Source organism: Xenopus laevis, chromosome 2S (assembly GCF_017654675.1).
Source record: "Xenopus laevis strain J_2021 chromosome 2S, Xenopus_laevis_v10.1, whole genome shotgun sequence".
Lineage (NCBI taxonomy): Eukaryota > Metazoa > Chordata > Amphibia > Anura > Pipidae > Xenopus > Xenopus laevis.
Genome location: NC_054374.1, coordinates 149,780,390 through 149,808,143, shown reverse-complemented (window position 1 = coordinate 149,808,143; position 27,754 = coordinate 149,780,390). Strand labels below are relative to the sequence as shown.

General features: G+C 40.6%; 1 protein-coding gene across 1 annotated transcript in view; it reads right to left on the bottom strand.

Annotated features, from left to right (window-relative positions):
* Positions 1-1,377: 1,377 nt before the first annotated feature.
* micu2.S (mitochondrial calcium uptake 2 S homeolog) overlaps positions 1,378-27,754 on the bottom strand; it is a 184,076-nt gene continuing 157,699 nt past the window's right edge. Inside the window, 5 exon segments of the mRNA NM_001096590.1 lie at positions 1,378-2,289; positions 6,106-6,263; positions 7,709-7,817; positions 10,226-10,397; positions 24,495-24,592. Coding sequence (NP_001090059.1) covers positions 2,182-2,289; positions 6,106-6,263; positions 7,709-7,817; positions 10,226-10,397; positions 24,495-24,592 — 645 coding nt within the window. The 3' untranslated portion in view covers positions 1,378-2,181.

Genomic DNA, 27,754 nt, shown 5'->3' with positions numbered 1-27,754 from the left:
TAAAGGCTGCAGTGACTGGATGTTTAACATAATAGCCAGAACCCAAGAATGCTTTCTTTCATATTTCGGTCCTAGGTTTCCAGGCAGTCTGACTAGCCCCCCCCCCACAGCCAAAAGCCCCCACTGAACTGCCCCCCTCCCTCCCATGCATTGCCACTAGAACAAGTGTCCCCTCTAGTCTTCGTGACCCACATATGCAGAACAGCGTAGCAGAGCATCTTTGTTATGTCAGCGCAGACACTTGAGCTTTTGGCACATGTGTAGTTGAAGCTTGAAGACTAGGGTAGAACTTGACGGTGCGGCTCGAGCCGACACTTTGCCATGCGATGAAACGCATGCGACGTGTCGGATGTCCTGAAGGTACAGGAAGTGAAGGAGAAATCGCAGGTAAGTACTACATTTATCCAACTGTAGGATGAAGACGCAGAGTGCAGCGTTTTCATCCGACAGTTGGATAAATGTAGTACTTACCTGCGATTTCTCCTTCACTTCCTGTATCATCAGGACATCCGACACGTCGCATGCGTTTCATCATATGGCGAAGTGTCGGCTCGAGCCACACCGTCGAGTTCTACCCTTAGTAAATTACCAAAACGAAAGAAGAGGATGTGGAAGATACCGAAGCTCCTGAGCTCCACTATTCTGCATATACAGGTCTGTGTCACCAGAGGGGACATTCCAGTACAACACCATGCAGGAGGAAGCAGGGAGGAGGGCGAACGGGGGGCCCTCAGCTGCAGGGGGGGTTTAGCTCTCCTTTAAACTAACTTAGTATGATGTGATATTCTGAAACAGTTTGCAATAGCTTTTCAGTTTTTGTTTGTGGTTTTTGAATTAGTTTATAATTTCAGCAATCTGGTTACTGGGATCCAAATTACCCTAGCAACCATGCACTAAAGAGACTGGAATATGAATAGGAGTGGCCTGAATAGAAAGATGAGTAATTACAAGTAGCAATAAGAATACATTTATAGCTTCACAGGGCATTTGTTTGAAAGCTGGAAAGATCCGGAGAAGGCAAATAATTTAAAAACTATAAAAAAAAAAAATGAAGGCCAGTTGGAAAGTTGCTTAGAATTAGGCATTCTATAACATACTAAAAGTTAAGTTAAAGGTGAACCACCCCTTTTATTATAAATAATAAAGTGTGTTAGCCTGATGTACCAATAGACCATGTTGGACATTTTTTTAATGATGTGCCTTTAAAATAAATAAGACCTATTTATAACCCCTGATTCCTCCTATTCATAAGAGATCTGACAGCTTATTATAGATTGTAGCTATTTGATTAAATTCAGTTTAGCATAGTGGTTTCCTAGCGTCCTTTAACCTGTGGATGAGCCTCCCTCCCAACCCCAAAGTATAAACAGCACAAAATATAATTATTCCGATTTTATTGAATTAACCTTCATGAAAATAATATGTTTTACAAAAATAAGTAGAGAATACTCCTTTGTTTTCATAAAAAGACACCCCTATAATAAAAAAATATAGAATTATTTTAGTCACCAAATCCAGTTTTAAAGATGATCAAAACCAACATTATTTTTTTTAATAAAAATAAAAATGGAACAGGAGATGCAGAGCTCAGGGCTAGGGAGAAAATGAAGACTGTAAAGGAGCACGTGGAACTGGAACGGATAATGAAATTGGTTCTTTTAGCGACACAGAATAAGCCTAAAACTCGAGTTGTTGGTCCCTTTGTGTTGGCAGTTACTAGAGACTTGATCCAATGGGACAAACAGCATAATTGCCAGTATGAGAGGATGACTTACCTAACAACCTATATGCAGTAGTGCATTGTCTTTTTTTTATAGATGGAAGATCACGCAGAGTTGTAGAAGAAGTTGTAGGTGTTTAGGAAGTGAGACTTCCATATTTGTGTTGATTTTGCAGCTGCTACACCTCTGTGTGTACTTTATGTTAAATATTTATATGTAGAGCATGGCACCCCTGCACCCAGTAGACTCCTGCACATCTGATAGAGAGCAGCCTCTCAGCGCTAACCCCCAGGCAGAGCGGAGCAGGATATATAGTAAATATAGCATGAGATGCTTGTTATTAGCTGGCTCTGTAAACATTCACAGATATATACGTAAACAGAAATACATGAAAACTCCACACCAGTAAAGCCACAACCCACAACCAGCACAGATGCAGAACAATTCTTTGGGAGAGATGTTAGAATGGACTTTTTCCAGTTTGCTTCCAGACTTCATTGGCTCCCTTAATAGTTTCTCTTTTGACACATTTCCAGTATCCGTGTATACCCTGCTGCTGGGGCACGTGCTGAAACAACAAGGAATTTAGAATGTGAATTATTCATTTCTTAAAGGAGAAGAAAAATCACAATCATTGTGGGGGGGGGGGAATGTTAGGCACCCAAACTTACCTTAAAGGGATTGTGTCATGATTTTTACGATGTAGTTTTATTTCTAAATTACACTGTTTACACTGTTAGTTGTAATACAATTACAATTAGTTGTAATATTGGTGTCATCTCAGGTCATTTTGCCTGGTCATGTGCTTTCAGAAAGAGCCAGCACTTTAGGATGGAACTGCTTTCTGGCAGGCTGTTGTTTCTCCTACTCAATGTAACTGAATGTATCGCAGTGGGACCTTTGAGTTTACTATTGAGTGCTGTTCTTAGACCTTCTACCTTCTCTTGTGTTAGGGAGCTGCTATCTAGTTACCTTCCCATTATTGTCACATGACTGGGGGCAGCTGGGATACTGACAATATGTCTAGCACAATGTCAGATTTCAAAATTAAATATAAAAAATCAGTTTGCTCTTTAGAAAAACAGATTTCAGTGCAGAAGTCTGCTGGAGCAGCACTATTAAATGATGCATTTTAAAAAAAACATGTTTTCCCAGGACAGTATCCGTTTAAAACCCAATCCAGTGCTCCTGTTAGCAGAAAACTGCCCTGGCTCAGGGTTCTTCTCAGAGCACCACAGAGGAATCCTCTTCTTTCTTCTTCAAAATCCCACACCAACAAATGCTCAGTAGAGTAAAAAGCTGGCATTTTTTTTTAAAGTTCTGTTTTTCACTCAACTGTGCATTTGAACCCATGTGAAGAAAGAAGAAGACGCAGGAAGAGGATCACTCCATGGTGCTCCCTGGAACATCCCTGGACCTGGGAAGTTTTCTGCACTGGCCCGGGGTAAGTGAATATACCTTTCTGCTCCTTTAAAGCAGAGACACAATAGACCCCTCAGGATATTTAACTCTTTGAGAATACAAAGTGCAAAGCAGGCAACTCATGTGGATTTATCCTTCTTTCTAAAGACTTCTTTATAAAGGAGACATAACACATATAAAGCAACGTGGTTATAAATATTGTATTTTATGTACTGAACTTACTGTGCCAGCCTAGAAGTTTGGTCAGAGCTGGGACAAGTAGTATTTGTGCTTAAAGCAATACTACATGGCCAGCTGCTTCCTGCTTACTATTAACTGTTTCCCTTGTTCCCCACCGCAGCTTACAAATGCCCCGCAGGGTGCTGATTTAAGAACTTATTCCTCCCCAATGTCATTAGTCTGATGTCTCTGCTGGAACCGGGCACTCTCTCCACTTGTGCCCTACGCAGCTGTCTCTGCTGCCTACCCCTAGTTCTGCCCATGGGGTTGGTAAACTTATAACAAAAATGTTCCATACCTTCAAAGTTTTGTTAGGTCATATTTTGTGTGCCAGTGGCACTGCACATGCTCAGTGTGGTGTTGGCTGCTTATAGCTAAACCTCGGCATCATCATAAATGATTAAAAATAGTGGTTTCATCTGTCATAGAATCAGATGCTAAAGGGCTAAGCACAGATGCAGAACAAATTGGTTTCTATGAAAGGTGAATATGAATTAAATACAATTTTTTTTGCATACATACTACGAAATATTGAGAGGAATAGACCTTTGCTGCTAAAGGCCTGTAGGCAGGTAGAGATCCTAAAAACATATGGTCTAGTCTAATTTGTTTTGTACAGCTTTAGGGCAGAGACGCACTGTTTCCTCGTGAGGCAACTTCGGGCGACTTTGAAAACTGATTTACATTCTAGCGGGCGGGAAGGCAGCTCAGGGAGATTAGTCGTCCCAAACAAGATTTGTCGCTGGGTGACTAATCTCCCCAAATCTGACGTGTGTCTCTGCCCTAAGTGTCCTTTGAGGGTTTGTAATTGTCAGACTTAAAAATGGTAACCTGTGTGAGACAGTTAATATTTTCCCAGACACATACAACATGTACCCTGAGTACCACTTTGTAGGCACAAGGCTATGAGCAGGTTATGAGGAGGAAGGGCAGTATAATCAAGTGTAAAAGATAACAAAAAGGAAGGTTTGTGTGTTTAATAAGTCTCTAATTTTTCTAACTTCTTTCTACATTCCACAGGGAGCTATCCAGAAGAGCACGGGATAATTATGAGACAGTCAATTAGCGGATCAATAGAGACAGAATACTGAGAAACATGACCTATTCAAGGTTATAATCATTTTCACCCATTTTATCACTCTTCCTTCTGCAATTATAACAATAATAAGATTTATTAGGTAGCAAGAATAAAAGGCATGTTAAGGAAACTAAAATTATTTTCTGACAGTTTCCTTGTAATGCCACCTTGTGTGACTGATGTGTATAGAAAGAGGATGCGCACACATTCTGATTAATGCAGTCGGGGAGTATCCCCTTTTATTTAGCCACCAAACATCAAAGTTTCAGGGGGGGGGGGGAATGCGAACCGTTGATGTTTGGTGGCTAAATAAAAGGGGATACTCCCCGACTGCATTAATCAGAGTGTGTGCGGATCCGTTTTCTATACACATACGTTGCTAAGGGACCCGGCCGGGTCAACGGAAGAAACATACCACCAGTTGCAGGATTGGTGAACTACAGGTGTGCGGTAGGAGAAATTACATTGTACCTTGTGTGACTGGCCTTTGTCATAAGCATTAGCCAATTCACTCTCCATTCTCTTAAGGTGTGTGTACTTATTTCCATTGTTCAGTTTGTGCATATGTCTGCAAGTAAAACTATCAGTCACAGAAGGAAGCTTGTCAGAGGAGTGCAGTCCATTAAGCCTGACTGCAGGAATTCATTATGAAAAGCCGCATGAAATATCCCTTTAAATTAGACACCACTTAATACAAAATGAAGTTAGACTGCAGTGTAAACAAATGTTCCTGTATTATTCTAGAGGTATTACTTTAACGTTTCCTTGTACAGGTCGAGAACCTGTTATCCAGAATGCTTGGGATCTGGGTTTTTTGGATAAAAGATCTTTCTGTAATTTGGATACCGTAAGTCTACCAGTAAATCATGTAAACAATTAATAAACCTGCTAGGCTGATTTTGCTTCCCATAAGGAACAATTATATCTTAGTTTGGATCAGGTACAAGGTGCTGTTGTATTATTACAGAGAAAAAGGAAATCATTTTTTAAAATTTTGATTATATGGATAAAATGGCATCTACCGGAGATAGTCTCACCGTAATTTGGAGGTAACTAATCCCATACCTTATGCTAGTGGTATTAGGTTTACTTACATTATTCTAGAGGTATTACTTGTATGCTTACATACATTATTCTAGAGGTGTTCCTTTGGTTTACTTACATTATTGTAAAGGTATTTCTTGTATGTTTACTTACATTATTCTAAGGTATTCCTTGTATGTTTCCTTACATATTTCTAGAGGTGTTCTTTGTAAGTTTACTTACATTATTCTAGAGGAATTCCTTGTATGTTTACTAACATTATTCTAGAGGTATTCCTTTGGTTTACTTACATTATTGTAAAGGTATTCCTTGTATGTTTACTTACATTATTCTAAGGTATTCCTTGTATGTTTACTTACATATTTCTAGAGGTGTTCTTTGTAAGTTTACTTACATTATTCTAGAGGAATTCCTTGTATGTTTACTAACATTATTCTAGAGGTATTCCTTGTATGCTTACATACAATATTCTAGAGGTGTTCCTTTGGTTTACTTACATTATTGTAAAGGTATTCCTTGTATGTTTACTTACATTATTCTAAGGTATTTCTTGCATGTTTAACTTACATATCTCTAGAGGTGTTCCTTATTGGTTTACTTACATTATTCTAGAGGTATTACCTTTAAGCCCCGGTGAAGCCTGTTCCTTAGAACGCCTAAAAACTCCCCGTGGCTTAAGCAGTTGTCCCCATCAAGGTCAAAGATCTTGAAGACCGTATCCAACACATTGTTTGATAACTCTTGGCCCGTCGCCACTTTCACTGCCCTTTTAAATTCGGCTGATAAAAGAAGGCAACACAAAATTCATAATGTTATCAGAGCAATAATATGACCTGCTGGTCAATTAATTATATATTGTCCTTTTTTGTATATGGCCCCCCCGAACATAATTAGAAGACAGAAAAATAAGGCACTTCAATTTGTATTTAATCATCACATGTATTTCTCACCCTACCTCGAAACTGAAGGTTGATTAGTAAGAAAATAAAGGTCCATGACTAAATAATGAAGTCCATGCAGGCCCAACAGATTACAATATTAATGGCCGCTCTGCTGAAGAATAGAAGCTAGAGAGGAAGGTCCTTGGACCTCTCAGTTTAATAATGGCCCAGACAAATTTACACAGAATGGAAGTCACAAAACTTTTCTCCTGCCTGCCTCTTGTCCAGGGCTCCATTCAATTGTAAAAAGAGTTGGGGAGCAACACAAGCATACTAAAAGTTCCTGGGGTACCAAATAAGTGCTGTGATTGGCTATTTTGTAGCCCCTACGTAGTCTGGCAGTCTAAAGGAGACTTAGCAGTACACCTGGTTTTATGTAACCAAAACTTGCCTCCAAGCCGGGAATTCAAAAATAAGCACCTGCCTTGAGGCCACTGGGAGCAAGGGGTTGGTGAGCAACATGTTGCTTGTAAGTCACTGGTTGGGGATCACTGCTGTATTAGGGGACTGTCACCATGTGCAGGACACACCACATATAGTGAGAAGACTGTTTTGTATCATGATGGTAATTACTAAGTAACTGTAGGGTCCAACATTTGTGATAAGGGCACAAGTGTATAAGTATTCGTGTTTTGTGGGTTCACACCCAACCCAACCTGTCATCACTTCTTACATAATATACCATGCCAGGCCACCCCTCTTTGACATCACTAGAGTAGGTGGGGCAGGTAATACCTAAATAAGCAAAGGTCACCAGAAGGAGGAATCAAAGTGCAAGGATGATGTAGGCAGGGCCCAGGACAGAGTTCAGCATTTATCACCACTGGGCTTATTTGCACCTGAGCAGTAACCCACAGCAACCAATGACTGAGTAGTTTATTTTCAGTAATATGAAGGTAGTACAATGAAAGAAAAAAAAGTGATGGGTTGCTGAGGGTTACTGCCTGGTGTTAGTTTGCCCAGTGTTGATATGAGCCCCAGCTTTTCTTTTTCTCTGAAGAAACCCACATTAAGTTGGGGAATCAGTTTCACAGCCCAAAAACTGTTTTAGAACCAGTACAAATAAATTTCCCATGAAAAAAGTGCATCACGGAGACCCACTCTAAACAGCACAGGGACCATTTTTGGCAAACCAAGATGTTAAAAATCCCTGGTTTACAATATCACACCAAAAATAAAAACCCTTTAAATACAGTACTGGAACATTATCCACATACCATCCCCACCAGCAGAACAGACTTTAGGCCCTTAAATTGGAAGTGCCGGTAATTATCACTACTTACCCATCTTTATAGCTCTGTTTGCACTACTGAACATTTTCATTGTTATGGAGAAGTCTTCTAGGTTGTTCATAAACAAATAGAAACTCTTGAATTCATCCATGCTGATACTCTGCAATCAAACACAGTGTTCACTTCAGTCTAGTTTGGGGGAAGACACACAGGACAAGGCATATGAATGGCAACTGGTTGGTGAACTCAAGGACTTCAGAAATGCCCCATAAGAAAGAGCAGCTTCTAAGCTATGTTTGCAAACTCTGAAACCACAAAGCCCAGTTTGAAATCTCAAGGGCCAATGCATTAACTAGAAACTCACTTCAGATCCAGCTCCCCAAAAGTACAGCTGCAGTTCCAAGTATGTTCATGTTGACCATATACAGCTCACTATCACACTATCCACATTTGTATTTTTACTATTTCACAACGGACATATAAACCAGTGATCAGCCCAATCTTAAAGTATATTTATAATCTGTGCATGGGAGCCATTCGTGTATATAAATTACATGCACTGGGGATGTACAATGGCACAGTTTATGATTTAAGAAGTTCCCAGATCTTTAGATATTCGAAATGTAAGCCTAGATGTTGCTGAGTATTTGATGCCCCGGTAACACACTGCCGTTTCAGAGACAGAGGCTAAATTTCTTCAATTCTGGGATCTATGTAATAATGAGTGATGACAGTAATAATCAGTGATGTGTTGGTTGGTTCAAAACCCATAATTATAACATGATGAATTGCCCCCTGCAGCGGGTGACTGGCTAAATTCCCCACCAGCCAAACTGTTCCCCAATCCTCCCCATCTTGTCCCAACCCAATATCTGACAGCCAACAGCTTGTCGTTGTTCTTCGTATACTCACGCCTGCTCTGCCCCGCCCCCTCAGGTGACATCAGAGATGGACAGGATGGGTGTGGGTGTATAAATCTGCAAGCTGTGGGGGTCGGCCAGGCCTCTGGTTAGACCTATGCCTTCAAAGTTACCCACAGCAGCTAATCAATATCTTCTGATTTTGTTGAGCCATTTTCTGAGTGTTAGTGGCATGCACATGCTACGGTGCGGATTATTATCATATTATAACAATGCAGAACACACTGCTGTACAATAAAGGGGTCAATCATTACCCTAGGGGCACAAGCGCATGAGAAATAAGGGCCACAAAAGTCCCCTGTTCACTGCACTGAATGCTGGACAAAAACATGTTGTCTAATTCTGGGCAGTGTCATTCTGTGGCTACTAAAGCAAATAAAGTTCTGTCTTGCACAAAAAAGAGCATTAACTCAAGGGATGAAAACATAATTATGCCTCTTTATAGGTCCCTGGTGAGGCCTCATCTGGAGTATGCAGTGCAGTTTTGGACTCCAGTCCTTAAGAGGGATATAAATGAGCTGGAGAGAGTGCAGAGACTAAGTGCAACTAAACTGGTTAGAGGGATGGAAGACTTAAATTATGAGGGTAGACTGTCATGGTTGGGGTTGTTTTCTCTGGAAAAAAGGCGCTTGTGAGGGGACATGATTACACTTTACAAGTACATTAGAGGACATTATAGACAAATAGCAGGGGACCTTTTTACCCATAAAGTGGATCACCGTACCAGAGGCCTCCCCTTTAGACTAGAAGAAAAGAACTTTCATTTGAAGCAACGTAGGGGGTTCTTCACAGTCAGGACAGTGAGGTTGTGGAATGCACTGCCGGGTGATGTTGTGATGCTGATTCAGTTAATGACTATAAGAATGGCTTGGATGATTTCTTGGACAGACATAATATCAAAGGCTATTGTGATACTAAACTCTATAGTTAGTATAGATATGGGTATATAGAATTTAATTAAAAGTAGGGAGGGGTGTGTGTATGGATGCTGGGTTTTCATTTGGAGGGGTTGAACTTGATGGACTTTGTCTTTTTTCAACCTGATTTAACTATGTAACTATGTGGCACTCAGAGCCGAACGCAGCATTGGAAGGAGCACCTCTGCTCTGTCCTTACCATGTTCTTAAAAGAAGAAGGCAAGACCATGGCCCTGACTCTGGCAGTGCTGATGTGCAAGTTAGCCGTTTGGACGGCAAACACCCCAACTCCCCCGCCCGCCACTCTTGAATGGAGCACTACTTAACACAAGCTGAACTCAATTCAAAGCACAATCTTAATTCCAATCTCTGCATTCCAAAATGGAGCTCAGAGGCCTGCGGCTATTTCCAAAATGCCCCACACAGTGGGCAAAGTGAAAAAATACGGCATAATTAAGCCTTTTTGCACTTTGCCCGCTACATGGCATTGTACCCGAGGCCTTGTGAGTGGGTCCCTAAGCTCAGGAGAGTGATCACAGCACAGAGCATGTGCAGGGAATCAGCAGAAAAGAAGATGGGGAGCTACTAAATGTAGGATCAGATCTTCACCGGTGAAGGGCTGTGGCAGGTACAGAAGGCCAACATATGAGGTGCATGATTTTTAGCCTATGTCTTTGTTCAGCTGTAGTTGTCCTTGAAAGGTCACTGCACAGAGAGATCTGGGTATTTACCTCTCCGGGAGGGATCCGAGCCTGTACGTTCTGCCAGTACATGTCATTGTTCTCCTCGTCCGTGAAAAAAAGCAGCCACTCTGCAAAGTCTTCTTTCCTCATAAAGTTCAGGCCTTTTGAGAACTGAATAAATTCCATTTCTTGCACTTCTGTTTGTAAATTTTCCATAAATCTAAAGTCCCGGAGGAAAGAAATATGAATAAAATATAAAGTGGGAGGAATGTAGCTGTGGAATTGCAATAAAACATTTTTATTATTCGGCTGCAGCTAAAACACTGATTTGGGTTCTGATCAAAAATGTACTTTTGCAACTTATACTTATCTGTTTTATTAACTGTATTTACGTGAAAGGAGAATGAATGGGCACCTCACGACACTTACACAATTAGCAGATTTATCAGAGCTGATGAACAGAGAGATATAAAGCATCGCCTTCATTTCTATTCCTTTATTGGACATCACAGTGTGAGAATACAGCTGTATGAGCAGAACATTAAATGGAATTTTATATATTGCTTTCCTCGACTGGAGGAGACAAATGTATGTTGCCATTTAAGACTCCATTCTTTTTTCTCTTTATTTATATATTTTCATATACAATTTAAATAAAACCAGTAAAACACAGAAATAAACTGAAAAATTAAATCATATAGTGAAATAATAAAAAAAATAAAACAAATCAGAAATGATCAATCCACAGTGTTTGACCTTAGTTTATGATCACTTCCATTCTTAAAGGGGTTTTTCACCATTGAGTTAACTGTTAGTATGATGTAGAGAGTGATATTCTGAGACAATTTGCAAATGTTATTTGTGGTTTTTGAGTTATTTAGCTTTTTATTCAGCATCTCTCCAGTTTGCAATTTCAGTAGTCTGGTTGCTAGGGTCCAAATTCCCCTAGCAACCATGCATTGATCTGAATAATCAACTGGAATATGAATAGGAGAGGCCTGAATAGAAAGACCAGTGTCAGACTGGCCCACCGGGATACCAGGAAAACTCCCGGTGGGCCCAGGTGTCAGTGGGCCTCTTGCTTCTAATCATTTGGCCTTTTTTATGGTTAATATCAATTTCTATGAGAACAAAGAACCTAAATAGATGAATTAATAGATTATAGTATGTAAAGAAAAGAGACTAGTAGAATGGAGGTTGAGTGAGGAGAGGAAGAATAATAGTAATAAGAGTGGGCCCCCGGTCTAAGGTTTTTGGGTGGGCCCCAGTCCAACTCTGTGTGGGGGCCCCTGAGGTAGCAGTCCCAGTGGGCCCAGGACCCCCAGTCCGACACTGAGAAAGACGAGTAATAAAAAGTAGCAATAACAATACATTTATAGCCTTACAGAGCATTTGTTTTTTTAGATGGGATCAGTGACCCTCATTTGAAAACTGGAAAGAGTCTGCAGAAGAAGGAAAATAATTAAAAAAAACTCTAAAGACCAATTGAAAAGTTGCTTAGAATTATTCATGGTATCACATACTAAGAGTTAACATAAAGGTGAAACACCCCTTTAGGATTACATGGGTCATTTACGAAAGCCAGGGGTGCAAGAACAAGAGCAGTGAGTGCAAGATTTAACAAACAAATCAGTGTTTGGTGCAATGAGCAGCATCACAAGGTGCAGTCCTGCCCTTTCCTTAACCCCTGCCTTAGGGAACAGTTTTTGGCACTTTTCACACTCCTGGTACATTGTAAAGGAGCCCTCGTGTGTCAAGGGAGCTAAACAACATGGTAGGTTCCAAAGCAAATATTTAGATAATGAATATATGCATGCAAAGTGCCTTATCTAAGAAGCTTATCTATTTAATGGTAAAATATACGCAGCATAAACATACACCAAGGGGGGTTATTTACTAAGCTCCGAATACCCGTAATTCCCCGAAATCCGAAAAATGTTATTTTTATGTGTGATAATAGGCTTAAAAAAAATCACAAATTTTTCAGAATTTATTAAACCCCGAGGGCTAAAAAGACCGAATATAAAAACAAGGAATCTCAAACCTGTCGAGGTTGCATAAAAGTCAATGGGAACAGTCTCATTGATTTTTGGTTGTGTCGGGGGTTTCGGGCAATTTCACCATGTTTTCTGAGCTTTCAGGTGAAAACGTGAAAATCTGAGCTTTTCCTGCAAAGGTAATTTTCTGGAAAATGTAATTATAAATATGCGTTTAAAACCCGAGCGGGTTAGATCGGAGTTTGTGGCAGCCAATATTGAGATAAATTTGGACCTTGATAAATAACCCCCCCCAAGTACAGTATGGGACCCGTTATCCGGAAAGATCCAAATTACGGAAAGGCCGTCTCCCGCCCAAATAATACAAATTTTAAAAACGATTTCCTTTTTCTCTGTAATAATAAAACAGCACCTTGTACTTGATCCCAACTAAGATATAATTAATCCTTATTGGAAGCAGAACCAACCTATTGGGTTTATTTAATGTTTACATGATTTTCTAGTAGACTTAAGGCATGAGGATCCAAATTACAGAAAGATCCAGTGTCCGGAAATCCCCAGGTCCCGAGCATTCTGGATAACAGGTCCCATACCTGTATATAGTGTTTCCTTTGCTCCTACTTTATGTTCTGCACAATCGAACAATATCCATTTTAAGGGACATTTACTGCTAAGTGGACTTTAGCTTTAGACATATATTATGGATGGCCTCAGCTTTAGAGCTGGCCTGTGCAACCTCAAGTGACCCAGTCCTGGATTATCACAGTGGCAGTTGCAGAGAGAGAGACATTAGAGGGCGCTACTTATGACAAGAAAGCTTAAATGCAGTCTGGGAAGTCAGACATATAATCATTGCACCCTGTTTGTGAGTCTCAACATCGAGGTACACTTGTTTTGGCTTATGAAGATTTCGTTTGATAGAAACACCACTAGGGGCCACTATTGTTCTATACTACAAGGAAAACAGGTTGAGAAGAAACTCTCATCCTCACACAGGAACACACAGTGAGAAATGCACCAGCATAATAAAACTGCAATACAGGTAAAGGATATCTTTTTCGGAAACATGTTATCCAAAAAAGCATCAAATTACGGGAAGCCCATCACCCATAGACTCCATTATAATCAATTACAATTTTTAAAAATTATTTCCTTTTTCTCTGTAGTAATAAAACAGTACCTTGTACTTGATCGTAAATAAGTCGGGATGAGCGAATTTTTTTGCCTTGTTTCGCCGAAAAAAATGATGCCCATAGACTTGTATGGCGTCGTGCGTCAAAATAAAAAGACGCGCCTCAAAACACCCATAGACTTCAATGGGCGTCGGCGACATTTTCCCGGCGGCGAATTTTTGGCGAAACGAAATGGGTCTCTATAAATAAGATGTAATAAATCATGGGGGCAAAACAATCCTATTGGGTTTATTTAATGTTTAAATTACTTTTTTTTTTAGTAGACAAATTATGGGACCGAATTACAGAAATATATACCGTTTCCAGAAAACCCCTGGTTTCGAGCGTTCTGGACAACAGGTCCCATAACTGCATACCTGGTTTTCCTTTACTCTTTTTCTATGTCAACATGTCTACATGTCAACTTGCCCATATTTGTCAGGGGACTCCCAGATTTAAACCCCCTCTCTCGTGGTCTCCCACAGAAACAGACCGCAGAAGTAAATCCAGAAGTTATCGGTAACATTTGAATGCATAGAACAACCACTAGAAGTCCTCAAACGTCACCTGAATCAGTACAGTGGAAGCATGGCAGGAGAACTGGCTTTTACCCACATGGTTCTGAGACTTGAAACTGAGAGATTTTTAAAGGAAAAATATACCCCCTGAACAATGTAGGTCTCTATAAAAAATAAATTGCATAAAACAGCTCATATGTAAAACCCTGCTTCATGTAAATAAACTATTTTCATAATAATATACTTTTTAAGTAGTATGTGCCATTGGGTAATCATAAATAGAAAATTGCCATTTTAAAAAATAATGGCCGTCCCCCTGGGATCCTAGGATTCACGGTGCACACAAACAAACTATACATGTTAGGTCACATGAGCCAATTAACAGACAGAGTTCTGTCTTTTGCTTCCTCATTTCTTCCTGTTACAGATAGAGCTGCAGTATTTCTGGTCAGGTGATCTCTGAGGCAGCACACAGACCATCACGAAATGGGGGTCAAGGCAAGAAGTGTAAAAGGGCAAGATTTACTTAAATATATATTCAAGTTTGATAAGATTCTTTAATATGGCAGTTAATATGATGCTCTGTTGCTTAAATATTCATTTTGGGGGTAAAGTTTTCCTTTAAAGTTCAAGGAAAAGCTTCCACTACCTTGCCTCTACATGATCTCTAACTGTTTGAACCAATTTCCCTCCTGGCTCCCTTAGTCAGTGTTCAAATTTAGCGCCGCCACAGCCGTCTTTTTGCTTAAGCCTACGTCATAAACATGGCACAGCGATACCAAAGGCGCCAAGCTTTCCTGCTCGCAATAGCTACAGTGCGGTTACAAAACAGATTTCCTGCGCATGCGCCTGCTAAGAATCCCGTTCATTACGCATGTGCATGGTCTTGCACAAGGAGCGCAGCATAAGGGGTATTTCTTTTCGCTGCACGGCAGTTTTCTGGAAAGGAAAGATTTACATCTACTAAATGGCTTGAGAGCAGAGCGAATTCTGAGGATTACGAGAGGTATGTCTTTTTATGGACAGTATTGTGTTTGGACTTTCCTTGTCCTTTAAAGGAACAGTTCAGCATAAAAATAAAAACTCGGTAAATAGGCTGTGCAAAATAAAAAATGTTTTTAATATAGTCAAACATTTAATGTATAAAGGCTGGAGTGACCGGATGTCTAACATAATAGCCAGAACACTACTTCCTGCTTTTCAGCTCTCTAACTCCGAGTTAGTCAGTGACTATAAGGGGGGCCACATGGGACATAAGTGTTCAGTGAGTTTGCAATTGATCCTCAGCATTCAGCTCAGATTCAAAAGCAACAGTTATGACCCTTGTGTCCCCCCCTCAAGTCACTGATTGGTTACTTCCTGGTAACCAATCAGAGGAAACCAAGACAGCTGAAAAGCAGGAAGTAGTGTTCTGGCTATTATGTGAGACATCCAGCAATAGCAGGTGAAATCTCACATAGCTAAATTGGGGAGAAAAGACTGTAGTCCATCAAGTTCAACCCACCAAATGAAACCCAAACTGGCGTTGCACCAAAGCCAATGATGTGGCATTGAAGCTTCCAATGGAAATATTTTCCTGTTATGGAGGTTCCATCAAAACCCTATCAGACTAGCAATACCACCAAAAGATGTCCCCCCTTCTGGCATCATTCTATGAAAATATTATAACTTTGAAGGGGGTCATAAGAATGGTTATCGCCAGTGCAAGCTGGGCCAGTAACACTATCATGGAATCTAGGGGGCATGCTTATTTTTTATGCCGAATACACATGGGCAGATAATGTGGGGCAAATGTGACCAAACTGCAATGATAACTGTCAATGTCTTTTACTTATTCAGTGCAGGAGGTATATAGAAGATACAGTAGATAGATACATAGAGATAGACAGACAGATAGATGACAAACACTATGAATATGTACACTTTCCCTTTAACGTCTCTCCTATAGTTATTATATTCCTTCATGTATGGAAGAGGAAAATTCATATCCGTGCCAATCCGGCTGGAAATCCCAGTCCCGTGAATTGTTTCCAACCTTACCTAATGGCGTGCAATAATGCAAAGGGAATGCAGTGTAACACAATCCGCTACCAGGAATGTTAGTGAAAGTTTAATGCCATTTTGCGGCTAATGAGAAGAGGCAGGATTCATATGTACTTATTACAAGTTCGCAAAACTGGCACACGCCCATCACACTTTGGCACTATGCTTTTAAGCTCGAAATTAGCTGATTAAATGAATTATTCATGGTCAGCACATGAACAAAGAACATGTCCCTGATACAGAGTATGCTGGCAGAATGTAACAATATAAACACTCCACCCCTGCGGGCAACATTCTGTGTGTTTCAAGATGTCTAAATCAGTGCAATTAAAGATATAAAGGGGGAGGAATGAAGGGTGTCCTCAGACTTAAGGTTTGCAGGATGAACTTCTGCCAGGTCAGGCTCTAAACTGAAAAATGCAATACAGATATAAAGGCTTAAAACGCAATTATACATTAGAACCATTAGTTGGATGATCGGAGAGATTTCCAGCACATGTGGGGCCCTGGGGTTTTAGAATGGACTCTTGAGTTGGGTGATGGAATTGTCCAGACTTTTTCATTTATATCTAACAATCCCCAATCAGATACAGACAGGGTGGCCATCACTCTGGCCTCATACATGAGCCAGTAAGCTGCCAACTAGTTAAAAACTAGTAGAGTTGGCCGCCAATATTGGCCTGTGTATGGAAAGACAAAAGCCGCCCTGCTCGTTGAACCCAAGGTGTAACCCTTTGTGCCGCACTGTAAGTGCCCCCATGCATGGGTCATAAGAGACTCAATTCTGTGCCAGTGCCATTGGTAAACAGACCCTACCGTGCTTGATTTTTGTGCACCTGATGTATGTACCTGTAATTATGCTCCTTCCACAATGTAAATTGGAGGACATGACCAACCACCATGATATAAGAGGGCCTAGGGGGGTGCTGCAACTTCTGTTAAAGGGGTGGTTCATCTTTAGGTAACTTTTAGTATGTTATAGAATGGCCAATTCTAAGCAACTTTTCAATTGGTTTTCATTATTTTTTATGTATTGCTTTATAGTTATTTGCCTTTTTTCTTCTGACTGGTTTCGGTAGCTTTCAAATGGGCGTCTAAAAAGCAAAATGCTCTGTAAGGCTACAAATGTATTGTTATTCCTAATTTCTATTTTTCATCTTTCTATTCAGGTCCTCTCCTTTTCATATTCCAGTATTCCAGTGTCTTAATCAGATCAAAGCATGGCTGCTAGGGTAATTTGGACCTTAGTTACCAGAATGCTTAAAATACAAATTGAAGTGCTGCTGAATGAAAAGCTAAATAACTCAACCACCACAAATAATAAAAATTGAAAACCAATTCCAAATTGTCTTGGAATATCACTCTCTACATCAGGAGTGTGCAAACTTTTTGCAACGAGGGCCAGATTTGGTGAGGTGAAAATGTGTGGGGGCCGACCATTCAGCCTGACACTGATATCCCTTCCGAGGTAGCTAAATAGTGATTTAGGCCCTAAATCTAAGATCTTTACACATCAAATATGTCTGTTTTCCCGGTACAGAAAATAACTAATTTTTACTGTTAATTTTAGTTCTTCATAACTTAAGCAGTGGCGTAACTAGACCCCTAAGGGGCTTGATACAGAAATTTACAACTGGGCCCCCCTGGGATTGTTCACCTATGAGTTAACTAAGTATGACGTAGATATTCTGAGACAATTTGCTATTTATTTTCATTATTTTATTTGTGGTTTTTTAGCTTTTTATTCAGCAGTTCTCCAGTTTGAAATTTCTGGTTGCTATATGAATAGGAGAGGACTGAATAGAAAGATGAGTAATAAAAAGTAGCAATAACAATAAATGTGTAGCCTTACAGAGCATTTGTTCTTTAGATGGGGTCAGTGACCCCCATTTGAAACCTGGAAAGAGTCAGAAGAATAAGACAAATAAGTTTGTTTATTCCAAACCCTGCCACCCATAAAAAGTTCCCTGCACAGTACATCACAATATAAGCAAGTGTTTGAAGGAATGCTACTACTAAATTGCATGATGAAAAGAGTTCATAACCCAGTGCCAGGGGCCTGTGTATCTGCAGCAGAATATGGCAATGCATGGCATGACTGTGTTGGAATACTGACTTGCTTTGTAACTGAGTCTGTTCAGATCACTGAGGATATTAGGGGTGATCATAGGCGGAGGGTGAATTTTTTGTTTGGGGAGGCTAATGGTGGCTATACACAAACTCACTTAAAGCTAATGTTAGATATATCAGATTCTCCATTGGTATTGAAAAGAAACCCCTTGATTCATTTTTTACACATGGGAGACTGACCATCTGTTAACTGAGATTTAAAATGGACCCTGACATTTCAGGTACTCTGAGGTCCAGACAGAGCCCCACAGGTCCAAACTAAATCACAGGTCTATGGTAATTTACACTATTGCCAGAACTAGCAAGTAATGTAGCCAGAAGGCCAAACTGATGGCACTGAGCAGATTTCCTCCTGCCAGTTCGCAAATTCATATTATATTTTAGGTTCTGTCTCAGTGCCCCTGCTGCAACACTGGACAATGCTAGACATAAAGGCAACCTGAATAGGCAAATAATCATATAATGTAAAGATGTAAAATATGGAACACTGTACTCACACTCTATTTCTTGCTCCATGGTCTTTGATTTTCTATTATTCCTTTTTATTTTTATTTCATTCTTGATGTTGTTCTCTGCTAACCCTGTTTTTTTTTTTTCCTTTCTTCCAGCATTTTTGTTCATTTCCGTGCATTTTACATTTTATATAATCTTTTTTCCCCCCACTCCTCTCACCTCAGAGGTCACCAGAGACCATTGTCAGTAATCATAGGACCTGCCCCCTCAAGCCCCCGCCACCCGGTCGTGAATCAGTTCTTTGCAGTTCTCCAACAGTATCCCCTTCTGTACTGGGGCCCCTTAACAGCTTCCCTCAGGTGGTGCCCCTGATTCTGCCTATAGCCTCCTAGTCGCCTTTATCTTGTACCAACTGTAACATAAGACGCTTCTGTTCATAAATTCCATGCTGGTGGTTTTGCCTTCAGCACAGTTGTGTGAGAATTTGATTTGCTAGAAGGAGGGTCAAAGTTTACTCTTAGCCAATCCAATATCTGCAGATCTGTACGGGACTTAAACTTTAAAGGCAAACCTAGCAGCAATGCATGAAATGTTGAAGACATATCCTGGGGTGATGTACCAGGCCGGCAGAGAGTGGAGGCTGTGCCTATGTTCCTGCAGTCTGCGGCAGCATGGTGCATGGCACGATTGGCGCGGGATGGCTGGCCTGGTAAAGGTAACAGTCCCACGTCACGTTGTCATCGGTCCAATCCCAGTGTGAGCAGTGCAGCCAGCTGCATGCACAGACACGGGTATATATCTGCTCGGGCTGGTCCATGTAAATATATTAATGGGGGTGCTGGTTCGCGCGGCTTTCGCTCATGGACTGTTCCTTCCAGCCAGGGTTTGCGGGGCCCAATTGCTCCCAATCGGACAAAGGCCGGCCCTGGATGTCAGTCCTTTCCTGGGATGCGGTGGGCCCCAAAAAGGGTGCAGGGGTGCGGCCCTAGTGCAGCGGCTTTGAATTCAGGCATTACAGAAATGGATAAATACCGAACACCAGCTTTGTGCACTTGACCACAGATTAACACTGGCTCTTCATCTTCGACAAGCATTAGGCTTTCCTCCAGAAATATTCAGTGCAAATATTGCATCCAGCACAGGCTTAAAATGTACTTGTATTGGTTCCCACTTGAACTTTTTACTGGAATCAGTGGTAAATCCCATAATGTCAAGGCTAGACCTCATGCTCAACGTCTCTTTCTTCATCATTGGCTTCTTTAATGAGTATTTTGTGAACCTCGCAAAGTTTCTTTAAACTGCTAAAAGGGTTAGCTTCTCCTCCTGATAGACCATTTCCAGCAGGTTGATGAGGCCCTGGTGTTGGTCAGACACACATTTGCCACAGCACGGGACGATACAATTCTTACAGTACAACTTCAGCTTCTAATCGAAGTGTTCCCCGCAGGGATTAAAGTTCCACTTTTGCAAAGGCTCTTCCAAGCTGCCAGCTCTTCCCAGCTCTCCACGAGACTCCTCCTACTTCCTTGTGGCCCCATGAGCCGCACCACCTCGGCCAGAGTGCTGTTAACGGGCAGTGACGATAACCCGCCGGGGAGAGAAGTAACCTTGCGGCAGAGCGGGCTCTGAACCATGCGCAGGCATCACCGGTGCTCAGCGGGGAGACGCCCCCACACGCAGCGTTTACAGAAGATGTGTGAACCATGAAAATGCTAACCATGAGCACACAAACATTGTAGCTAACGAATGTTTATTACCTGCTGCGGGCCAATTAAAAATGGATTGCGGGCCGCATTTGGCTCGCAGGCCGTAGTTTGGACATCCCTGCTCTACATCATACCAACAGTTATCTTAAAGGTGAAAACCCCTTTAATAATAAGTGTAATTTCAGTGACAGGTAATGGGTAGCAGCGTGTCTAAAGGTGGCCATAGATGCAACGATAGTATAGTACGAAACTGATTTCCGTATGGTATTCAGTTCGTGTAAGATGGGAGACAAGCCGACCGATATCGGCAGAAGACTTGGATATCGGTCGGCTCGTCAATTGGGCTGGATGTAACATTTTGATCAGCGCCTTTGAAGGCACCCAAACATCGGCCATTGTTAGTGCTAAATTGTCAGATACAGGTAGAATTCTATAGTTTTTCTTTGTTTATCTGACGATTCAGCTCTACATGTGTGTATTGAAACTATGTCTTTTTTTGGAAAGATCTTTTCCAGGAAAGATTGCAATTGTAATGTCTATAGCCACCTTAAGGATCCAAAATAATAAAAAGATTACTGGAATGCTTTTGCTTGGGTGTGGGTTTACCAGCGTTTATATCGGAGAGAAAGTATGGCTAATCATTTCTTATTTAACATAGTGTTTGCTCTGCCCTTATCTCGTGCCTGCTTATTATCCTGCAGTCATGCCCCTGCATTCTCTTCTTTCTTATACATATGAAAAGTGCAAGTTATTGGTTTTCCATGATGACCAGATCTGCTGGTCCTTTAAGATAATGTTAAGTCAGTATTTGAGGTACCATTATCTATTGTGGTACAGGTAACTGCGTATTTGCTGTGGCTCTTTATCATTTTCTGGATAGCCATCAGAGGGCCCTCAATCATGACCAATAAGCTGGTAAAGAGGGGCAGTGTCAGCAGCCTCTATAATCCCATGAATGGTAACATACAGTTAGTAGTAATTTAGGTTGAAAAAAAAAAAAGACACACGTCCATCAAGTTCGACCTTTTACTTAATGCTAATAAAATGTGACATCCTTGGGGAACCTGAATGGTTCGTCTGCTGCTAACTGTAGTTTTAAGATTCAAATGGTTCTATACCATAGGGCTCATATTAAAGGGAAAGTTCAGGCCCAACGAACTACTGGCTTGGGTATAGCCTAAGTAACAGTCCCTGTTCAATCCCTACTTAAGCTTCAAGTTCCTCGCAAGAGTCTTTTTCCAGAGAAAACAAACCCAACCTTGACAGTCTACCCTCATAAAGTTTTCCATCCCTCTAACCAGTTTAGTTGCACTTAGTCTCTGCACTCTCTCCAGCTCATTTATATCCCTCTTAATGACTGGAGTCCAAAACTGCACTGCATACTCCAGATGAGGTAAGCACTGCGTATCTTGACAGCGCTATATAAATAAATGATGATGATGAAATGATGATGAAATGATGATGATGAGGTCTAACCAGGGACTATAAAGAGGCATAATTATGTTTTCATCCCTTGAGTTAATGCAAGACAGAACTTTATTTGCAGAGCAGTTACTCATAGCAACCAATCAACGCTGATCAGCCTACTATAAGGTTAGATAATAAAAGCAAAGATATTTTTGGCTGTTATGGTTAATTGCTCGAATATCATCTATGGTAAAAATAACCCCCCATTAATAGACAGCAGCGTGCAACTCTCTACTACAACTCACAGCATCCCATTGAAAGCTGAAGCCTGCTTTAGACAAAGGAAGGAATTCAGACAGCCTCTTAGATACAGACGAATAACTGTGATGATCTTTTCTATGATGCAGCATATTCTCTTCTTTGTGTGGTTGCCTATCATTTATGTGCAGTACAAACAGCAACAGGTACATAAACATGCACCAGGTCTTGTCTCCTATATATCACCTACTAAGCTTTCCATGAAAAACAGAAAATAAAAAGAATTATGCTCTTAATCTTATAACATCATGTAAAAAGTTTTATTGAGAGATACTGATCTATTCTTCAGAGTGCCGAGCATTCAGTAAAGGCAACCTACAGGACAGGCAGTAATAAAACCCACATTCCAGCTCAGAAAAGAGCCAAAAAATCTGCCATTGCTTAAATATGAGCTAAAGGAGACCCTGCACTTAGCCTAGGAACCTTGAAAGTAAGGTGTGGGAGTCTGTTTATGATAATAGGTTTCTATCTGTGTGGCGGGCAAAAGCCTTTGGCAGCGTCTGTCTGAAATAGGTACATACTTCTATCTGTAGGTCAAAACAGGATTCAGGGGAGAGGCAGAGGCATTCCAGGTAATGCTCCCTACACAAACAAATCCTATTAAGTCTGCCCCTTTTCTTTGTACCAGGAGAGCAGGATTCTAATGGGCATTCCACTAGTAACTGTTTATGGAAAAGGACAGAGAGAAAAAAGGAAAAATCAGAGAGATAGAGAAAGCAAAGAATAATAATACACTGAGCAGACATTGTGATACGCCTATATGCAAATACCCCAGACCTAAACATGCTGAAATCACCCTCCAGGTGAATCTCATGGAGGCCAATGGAGGTTGAATTTGGAAATTTTAGCTACTAAGAAATGGATTGGGCAACTCCCCCTAAATCTCCCTATTCTGTCCTAAATCAATCTTTTTAAAGTGCAGGCAGGAAATTACAGCAAGGAGACCCCACGCATCTGCAGCGACACTTGTAGGGCTCATTAAGCAAAATGCTCCCAGAAAGACTGACACCCAACCAATTACAGTGAAGACATTATGGCAGAAACTTTCTTACTACAGCAAGTTACTTCTGTCATGTTGCCCAGTTAATTAATAAAGAATTGAATGTCAGTGTTCTTCTATATAAGGATATTAGACGTCTCCTCGGAGTTCTGTAATATCCACAGGCCATATGCAATAGGAGGGGTATATTAGTTGGTTACTATACTCGGGTTCAAATTAAGGATATGCAGTAAGGTTAAATAACATTGCTCTTAGGGGCCCGAGATTACAAAAAAGTAATTGTTGACCTCCTGGATGTGTGTGGTTGCATTTTGTCATACCAGGCCTAAACACCTAGACATCTAACAGCATCACACATGGACAAACTTTGATACTGAACCAGCAGAAAATATTCACCCCAAATCTCAAAATAATTAGCCTTCAAGTCTCGCCAATCCACTGCATCTACACTATATTGCTTTATTGTGCAAATTCTGCATGGTACAGCCTGCTGGAAAGGACTAGCTGTGAATGCCACAATATTTATTCTAGTTTTATAATCCCTTTATAGCCACTCTATTTGCACGCTAGCGGCTGGAGGGGAACATTATTCCTTGTGTTGCCTAAATATACAAGCAAAGAAAGAACACAATGGTCATAGGTATTATTGGCTTATTACGGCAACTTGCCCGATAGATATGAGCTCTGTCCCAAGCTGATTTATCGATTGCTTAGGCCCCAGATAAAGAGCAACGGTCAAGCCAAGATGTCGCCGTCTTTAGCCATGTGTAAAAATCCTTTCAAAGCAAACCACCAAGGCAACATGGAGTATTATCCTTGGTATGGTCAGGACCAACAGAACTAAAATATAGAGCAGTTAATGGGATTTATACAAGATTCCCTGAGTAGGTTATTGGTTAGTCTTAAAGCCATTGTTAGCAACAAATCGCAGGTGACTAAAGGTGGCCATACACGGGCCGATAAAAGCTGCCGACAGACCAAGTTGGCAGCTTTTTGGCCTGTGTATGGGGGCCCCCGACGGGCTTCCCCGATCGAGATCTGGCCGAAATCTGGGCAGATCTCGATCGGATGGGACTAAAAATCGCGACCGCATCTGTTCGTTGATGCGGCCCCGCGATCCGACCCCCATTCCCGTTTGTTAGGATCCGATCATTGGGCCCTAGGGCCCATGAACGGATCAGCCCGATATTGCCCACCTCAAGGTGGGCAAATCGGAGAAACAAGCGTATCTCTCCGTGTATGGCCACCTTAAGACAGCAGCATTATTGGCAAGAGACCAGCGTCGTCCAGGGGGGCCCAGGGCCCACAGGGCTGCTACCACAGGGCCCCCCTCCGTCCCCGTGCTTTGCCGGCGCAACGCATATGTGTGCATTTGTGGATCTGAGTGTGAATCTGGGCCGGCAGGTCCCCAAGAGCCGGGTTTGTTCCCGGAATCCCGCTGGCCCAGTCGGACCCTGCAAGAGACTGAGGACTAATAAAAATATTAATAATAAAAAATAATAATGAGATTATGAATTACGTATTACATTGGCTATGACAGATCAAAGATTTTATCAGAAAAAACTGTACATACTTGTAAAATTCTGAGTACTGCAGCTTCTCTCTCCCTCCACGGCCAAAGAAATGGACAAGCAATGTTGTATTGACATCAGAGCTGTCTGAAGACGGTTCCTGAAAAAGAAATCTAAGGTTATCAACCAGCAGCTACCGAAACACATTTGGGTTGGGGTACAATTCTAAAAAAAAACAAAAGAAAAAAGAAATCAGCTGAAAAAATCTAAAATTAGAACCTCCCATGTAGATGCTATCAAGGGTTTTTACCCAAACCATGAATGGCCAACCTATCTTATAGTCAAGCGATTTGTAGTGAAGAGCTACACCTTTGCTTTAAGGACTAGTTCATCTTGCTATGGTTAAGCTATTTTGACTGAAAAAGATAGATTACCCTAATTAATCCATAATTTACAGTAAATAGACTTTGAGGTTGGACAATAGATGACCATATTGGCGTTTAATTGATAAAGATAAAGTATCTCAGATCTTAAATTAATTAAGGTTTGTCAATGCTGATTACAGGCATATTTACAATTGACAAATCACAAACAACCTTGCTGCCTTCTGTGAATCAGAACTAAATACGTCCAGCCCAACCTTCTCAACAGCCAAGCACGTGGTGATCAACAAATTCCCAAACATGGCAAGACTCTTCCCACCTCGATCACTAAAAAGTAGCCAGAGAAGACTCAAGTTGGAGGGTCAATTGGAGGTTCCAGTATATATTGATTTATCCCACATCAGTTTAAGAGAAAACTCATTATATTATAGAATTTATATTAAATTGGGTTTTGATGGAAATGTACACACTAGTGTTAAATATTGGATTTTATAACAATAAACATTTAGCCTCCATTCCATTCATGTGTCTTATACAACACATTGGATGTACTTTGATGTACAGTTATGGGAACTGTAATCCAGAATTCTTGGGACCTGGGGTTTTCCGGATAACCGATCTTTGCGTAATTTGGATCTTCATGCTTAAAGGGGACCCGTCACCCAAAGAAATATTCAAAATCCTATTTTATCACATTAGTCAAGCAAAAGGAACTTTAATTACATGATATAAATTATTTGAATCTGGTTTTACTTCAGTCTGGGAATTCATAATTATAACAAGCAGGCAGGAGCCATATTGTGGACACTGGTATTAAGGAAAGCCTTGTATCATCTCAGAATCTTGTTTGTGCGCCAGAATGGGGGACCTGATGTCCATCCCCATGCCCTGGCTAAACAATTAAATGGTGAATAGAATGGGGGAATGTGTGGAGAACAGTGACATCTAGGAAGTGCTGAATGGAAAGTGAAATAAATTGTCTGCCCCACCTCTATGCCTAAGGCATAGAGGAGGGGCAGACAATATTGGATTGACAGCTGGTATTTTTAAATGAGCTTACAACATCTATGAATGCTTTAATAAAAAATAGAAATTTGGATTTCATATTTAATTTGAAAAGGACTTTTATTATACAGCTTTTTGTGTCTGGATGACAGGTCCACTTTAAAGTCTACTAGAAAATCATGTGAAGATTAAATAAACCCAATAGGCTGGTTTTGCTTCCAATAAGGATTAGTTATATCTTAGGTTGGATCAAGTACAATATACTGTTTTATTATTACAGAGAAAAAGTAAATAATAATTGAAAAAAATGGATTATTTGGATACAATGGAGTCCATTGGAGAAGGCCTTTCTGTAATTCGGAGCTTTCCAGATAAAGGGTTTCTGAAAAATGGATCCCATTCCTGTACTCTGTTTGTATCCTTAAAATTTACATTAGCACAGGGATGGCTAACTTTGGCCCACAAAATGTCATCCAGCCTAATCACCCATGGACAGCTGAAGGCTCTTCAGTTGGAAGTGAACTTTGCATGCCATTACCAATGACTTAAAAACAAACCATTTTCTCCTAAAATATACATCTTCATAATTGTGTGCATATTTTTTTTTTTTTAAAAAAAACAAAAAAACTTTCACTGCTGAAAAACAACTTGCAGCCAAGCAAAGCATGGCTAATCAACAGGAATAGTTTGCAAACACTCACTAAAAATAATGCATCCAAGGTCCATTAAGTTAAATTCCTACGCCTGTATTAAAGGGCAAGTTGCTGAATAGTTCAGGAATGCCAATCTGCCCTCCTCAAATAAACACAATCTTTAGATATTACGTCAACTATGACTAATTAAAATCCGCAAGCTGACAATTTTGGCCAGTAGAAATTAACTTCTTATCAGGACTTGCTTGCCCATCAGGGAGCAAAAAGCATCTTTTCATGCCAACAGTAGTTATTCAAAGAGACAAGCTTTCTTCCAAATTGTATTAGTCACATAATTTATGGCTTGCTGCTTATGTAAGAGACACAATGCTTATTAGATAATACGACTATGACTAAGTAGGCTTTCTTTCCATTCTTGCAAATTTGCTCCTGCTATTTCTGATGGGTTCTTATCTAAAGTAATACTTAGTAATTGGTGGGATTTCTGCATATCGCCTAGATTAAGGCCTATCTGCAGATACCGTGTTTAAGATGAACTCACTGGCGATGTATGTATGTATGCCAAATAAATACTTTATTTTACAGTATGTGCCATCATAATCTTGTTAATTATGTTCTCCACCAGTTACCATTAGAGCTTTATAAATGTACTTTTCTGTTTGTTGGTGTGGAAATTGGAATCTCTCCACCAGCAGCTCTGGAAAGGTTTTGTTACAGAGCTACAGTATGAAGTGTGCCTGCAATCTGTCTCATTAATGAGCTTATTAGGTCTGTCCAATTGGAGGCCCAGTATAGCCAGATCAGTGTCTGATGTAGACCTATATGTATCTATCTGATGCATTATTTAAAAGATGGGATTGGCACAGTCAGAAAAAAAACACTAGCTGGGTGCTAGGATACCTTCTTAAGATGGCTATAAACCAGCCAATCCATCATGGTGGTTGAGCAGTATAGTCAAAATTGTCCAAACTGCCAGACCAAATCTGGGCAAGCATGGCCAGCTTTAGAGTTTAACAAAAAAAAACCCTAACAAAGACTGTCCCAGAGGCACTTTCAGCAGGACAAGAGAGTACTGTGAACAGGATAATACCATGTAAGAGGCACTATTTGTGATGCCACCATTTGAACTGTTAAGAGTCAAAAAAACTAAGGTTTTTGAGAGAGAGGCCACATGGCAGACATCTAGTAGGCTAAGAGCTTTATTTTTAGTACTTGAAGTAATGGGTCAGCAGGCATAATGAATAAAACCGACTTCTGATCACTCCATAGTATAAGATTTTT